This window comes from Atta colombica, unplaced genomic scaffold (assembly GCF_001594045.1).
Source record: "Atta colombica isolate Treedump-2 unplaced genomic scaffold, Acol1.0 scaffold33, whole genome shotgun sequence".
Lineage (NCBI taxonomy): Eukaryota > Metazoa > Arthropoda > Insecta > Hymenoptera > Formicidae > Atta > Atta colombica.
The window spans coordinates 2,530,472-2,535,461 of record NW_017259437.1 but is presented as its reverse complement, the minus strand read 5'-3'; the positions used below and the strand labels follow the sequence as shown (position 1 = coordinate 2,535,461).

The following is a 4,990-nucleotide window of genomic DNA, read 5'->3' as shown; positions in this document are numbered from 1 at the left end:
ATATATATATATTTTTTTTTCTTTTTAAAATTTATTTTTGTATAGGTGAAGAAAACATTATTTGGCAGAATGAATCCTTTTCCACAAAAAAAGATTATTACATTTAATAAACACACGAATGATTTCGATTTTCATGTAAATTATGCTGAGTTAGATTATTTGCCTGCTAATGAGGTAATGTAAGTATCTACAGCTATTATTTATTTGTAATAAGAACGAGTTAAGAACAGAAAATAGATTAATGTTATTTTAAATATCAAAATGTTCATACTTCTAAAACTATAGAAATCGAATTTTTTACAGTTCTATTGGTGATTTACATTTATCTACTATATCGCTGAGTGGTGTAGCCGAAGCTTTAGAAAAGCATGCCAACGAAGGCGCCGAGAGTAAAGGAATCAAAGTGCACTTTAATATAGATGATAGCGGCGTATTGAATTTATTGACCGTAGAATTAGTTTCCGAAAAATCGAGTACTGTTGATGAAGAAGAGGGTACTTTCTCAATACTTGGCTCAACTATTAGTAAATTCTTTGCAGGTTTGTGCCGAAGGCAATGCAAAAAATGATACCATTTGTTTTTGTTGCATGTTACGAATCACAATTTTGATGATATTTGCACTATACTAGTTCTTCTTTGTATTCTGTTGGTATATATTGAAGAACTGTTTTATTTCTCAAGGAAAGACTTGTGTTATTTTTATAACTTTATAAAAATTAAAAAGTTATTTCATGTTACGTTTTGAAATCATTTTTTGCAAGCATTTTTATATCAAGGAATAAGTGGATGCTTTAAAAAAAAAGATAGTATTATCACTGAGCAGGCCTAGATTTTATTGTCGTTAACAATTAAACTTTTGTAGCAATACAAATTCTAAAAATTTATAAAATAATTTATACATTAGAAAAATTTATACATTAATAGAATAATTTATGTTAATAGAATAATTCCTGTTAACGGTAATATTTTGTATTCATGGAATATTCATGTCAATTATTTCGTTATATAATTTTGAAGACAAGTTAATTACGCTTAAATTTGCATAAATAGTTGTCAACGACTCTATAAAACTCTAGGCCCTAATTATAAATTATGTAAGTACAGAGAGAAACACATTAAATGAAGTTTTAATTTTTCAGGTTCTTCTTTAGAAAAAGAAACGGTAGAAAAAACAGAGGAACCGTCAAAGGAGGATATAAAACCAGTGCATGAACCAGAATTTTCGGAATCGACAAAAGAGACAGATGAGAAGGAGAAAAAGAAAAGTGAGACAAAAGTGAACGAAGAGAAGACTGCAAATAAAACCGAGAAGACGGACAAAGAGAAGAAGGCTACGATCGTTCAAATTAAAGAACCTATCAGTTCGAAAGAGGTCAAATTAGGATCACAAATCTTGTCCGGTGAAAAACTCACAGAAACTCGAGACAAGTGAGCATAAATATTATATATTTATTTGCAATGTAAAGTAATTAAATTATTTCCATCTTTAATATTCTGCTAATTTAAATTTGTTAAATAAAACTGTTAGTGTAACTTTAATTTTTTATTGCCACTATCTCTTTTCTCTTAAGAAAATAATCTGCATAATTATGATAAATAATTATAATATAATTTCTACTATTACTAACATTTTATTAACATTTTATTTATTTTTTTCTTTTAGGATACATCATTTGGATGTGCACGATTCGGAGAAAGCGCGTCGTGAGACTGCGTTGAACAACCTCGAATCATACGTAATCGACGCACAGCAAAAGTTCGATTCCAAGGAATTTTCGGACGCGGCTACCGATAAGGAGATCGAGGAGGTTCGAAAAGCATGCGCCGAGATCTCTGAATGGTTGTATGAGGACGGATTCACCGCGACCGCAGAAGTGTACGAAGAGAAATTGATGGAACTCCAAAAGTTAACCAACGACGTTTACGAGAGGGTCTCCGAGTACCGAGATCGACCAGAAGTCTTAAACGGAATGGTTTCGCTACTCAAAGGCAGTAGATTGTTCTTAGAAAATATGCGCAATTTGAGTCTAACGAGTGAAGTCATTACATCTGTTGAAATTGAGACGTTAGAAAAAGCAATCAATGAGACACAGGTAATAGCTTATTTTTTAATATCTAAAGCGATTTTTAAATTGAAACATGCTATTATTATAAGTCTATAATATTAGTGTAATAAAAAAAATGATATTTTAGGATTATTATGATATAGTTTCAAAATATTTCGTGGATGCGCCGCTAAATATACCAGTAAAATACAAGATCCGCCAAATTGTGAATAAAATGGATCTACTCGATAGAGAAATTAAATATCTTTTAAACAAAGTAAAGATTTGGAAACCAAAACAAGAAACTACGGCAAATCAAACAACAGATAGTAAGACCGAGCGTACGATAGAAGAAAATAAAGAATCTACAACCAATTCTGATGCTAAAAATGACAAATCTGCGGAAGAACAACCGTCCGATAATGTGGAAGAGCAGCAACAAGAACTAATATCAGAAACAACGGATACAACGGAAACACAGGATCCGTTACAGCTACCAGAAAACGAGAAACCATTAACTAAAGAGGAAGTTCAGAAAGAAACGCATCATGAACTATAAGAAATAATTTATTTAAAAGTGTGATTCTCTGTTGTTGATCGACGATACTCGTCGATTTAGGCAATTTTCTGTAGATTATTTTCGTCAGATGCATTTAAGATCGAAGCGGGAATTCTCTTATGCGTTGCCGATGTATAAGTTATTCTGCGAATGTGAATATAAGCTGTTCCATTTAATTAATAATATGTATCTATTTATACAAGGATATGATTTTCATCGTTCATTTATTACATAATTAGTATTGCAAAATTGTCGATCTTATCAAAGATAATTGTGTTATACAAGTGCCAAGTGATAGCAGCTCGTGACAATTTATTTATTTGATACGCGAACACGCATAAAACTGTCCAGTGTGAGATTTATCTTGAATTTTTAAAGTATAAATTTGTGACTTTACATGTAAAATATTTCTGCTGCAAGCATATTTTAATTAATATTCTATCATATGAAGCAGTATAAAGCATATTATTGCTTATAAAAACACGAACGATGAGAACGTGCATAAAATAATTTTCATTCATAAAACAATTCTTGCATATCTTTCAGAAAAAATCTTTTTTCTTTCAGGGAATGTAGTTACGAATCTTACATTCTCGCAAATGTATATCAGTAGTTTTCGAATGAATTTGTCACATTTCCTATATATAATGCATTGATTTGTATTATCTTTTTTATAAACGAAGATTCACATAAGTCTACTTTTTCTTTATTTACGATATCATATTAAATAAATATGACATTTCTAATAATCTATTTCTTGAAAAAGTGAGATAGAATGTATAGAATATTGATTGATATTTTGTAAATGAATATAATGATTTACATGATGTAAGATGGATAAAAAAAAATTTCTATTTCTTGAAAATTATAAGACAAAATTGTTTCTTTGGCTATATAATTTAAATTAATTCTTTGAAAATCACATAATATTCTATTGCCAAATTAAAGGACGTTCGAATTAAAATTGTCATTCCAATTTATAATTGTAAATTTAAATATTATTCATATTTATTAATTTGAACTAATAAAAAACATATAAAAGAAAGAGAGAAGGAGGAGAGGAAAGATATTGGAATAAAGAAACAAACTGTATTGTATGTGTCACCATTATTTTTTTTATAAGTATGACAAAATTATTGAAAAATTTAGTTTTCCGCGGATAAAAAAATTAAATATTGCAATCACAGACCTTCATATTTTCTTCTAGTCTTCTTATTTTTAATCGATTTCTTAATTTAATTTCTCCTGCCTAATTTTTTTTTATCAACTGACTTTTACTAGTAAGGTTATGTACACAGTATCGTCTGCCTCTTTCACTCGCGCTCTTTCAATTTTTCTTTCTAAACATTAAAAATCAAAACGTTTTTATTTATGTTAATGTAAAAAATATATGGGTGAAGACTTTAAAGGAAAATTAAGAATAAAGAAGTTGTCAGAAATTGTCGACTCTAAATTAAAAAAAAAAACGTGATTAGAGTATACATTAACCTCTGGAGCTGATGGTGGGTCTATTAGTCTATATTAGACTCACTATAAACCTCTAATTATAAATCTCTATAAAAAATATCATTTTTTTTACATTTGAAAATTTGAATTATTCCTATTAAAATATACTTAATATTCTTTCGTTTTTATATTATTATTATTTGTTATATTATTTTTGTTCTTTGAAATTAATATCTTTTAATTAATATAAATCAAACAGCATCAGTAATTGTGTTACAGATTTTAGTATCAGCTCCAGAGAATTAATTATATTGTTAAAGTATGACAATGCGTCAAATTTTCACAAAATTATGGAAAAATATTAGTCCTGTAATGGTGAGAATACAATTCATGTGATATTTTAATTTTTATTTTTAATTACATTAAAAGAATCTCATAATTTATTTGTAGTATACATCAGGTATGTTATTTGCACATTGTACCTCATTCGACAAGTCTAGTGAAAATGAGAAGTTGAAGCTGGATCCTCCAGATATAAAAAAGCTAACCCATGAATATATGATAAAACAATCTGCATTGGATGCTGCTAATAGTGCAACCCAGGCATTAACTGTCACATATATGGCTATAATAGATCTGAGCGTCGCATACAGGTAACAAAATAATAATATAGGTCTAGAGGAAAATAAGATATCTCTGTGTATGTCTCTCTGTATAATGTTTATCATGATAATTTTGTAGAATATTGTTGAACGAACTCATTTCTCTTCTCGAAGAAACTATAATACACAATGTAAATGATGCACACTGGGATCTGATTGTGGAAGTACGAAATGAAATGCAAGACAAGAAAGAAAAGATTACGGTAATAAAGAACTGCTTGAGAAACTACAATTCTTGCTTGATGTAAAATTTTATATATAATATCACAGTCCGAGTA

The 4,990-nt window shown here is 28.8% G+C and overlaps 2 protein-coding genes across 2 annotated transcripts in view; both read left to right on the top strand.

Annotated features, from left to right (window-relative positions):
- Window positions 1-3,289, top strand: part of LOC108690588 (hypoxia up-regulated protein 1) — a 5,544-nt gene extending 2,255 nt beyond the window's left edge. The window contains exons 5-9 of the mRNA XM_018197958.1: window positions 44-179; window positions 304-539; window positions 1,140-1,428; window positions 1,664-2,093; window positions 2,194-3,289. Of these exons, the coding sequence (XP_018053447.1) occupies window positions 44-179; window positions 304-539; window positions 1,140-1,428; window positions 1,664-2,093; window positions 2,194-2,604 (1,502 nt within the window). The 3' untranslated portion in view covers window positions 2,605-3,289. The remainder of the gene's footprint in view (window positions 1-43; window positions 180-303; window positions 540-1,139; window positions 1,429-1,663; window positions 2,094-2,193) is intronic.
- Window positions 3,290-4,059: 770 nt separating this feature from the next.
- Window positions 4,060-4,990, top strand: part of LOC108690556 — a 1,351-nt gene continuing 420 nt past the window's right edge. The window contains exons 1-4 of the mRNA XM_018197915.1: window positions 4,060-4,106; window positions 4,330-4,425; window positions 4,501-4,703; window positions 4,792-4,915. Of these exons, the coding sequence (XP_018053404.1) occupies window positions 4,372-4,425; window positions 4,501-4,703; window positions 4,792-4,915 (381 nt within the window). The 5' untranslated portion in view covers window positions 4,060-4,106; window positions 4,330-4,371. The remainder of the gene's footprint in view (window positions 4,107-4,329; window positions 4,426-4,500; window positions 4,704-4,791; window positions 4,916-4,990) is intronic.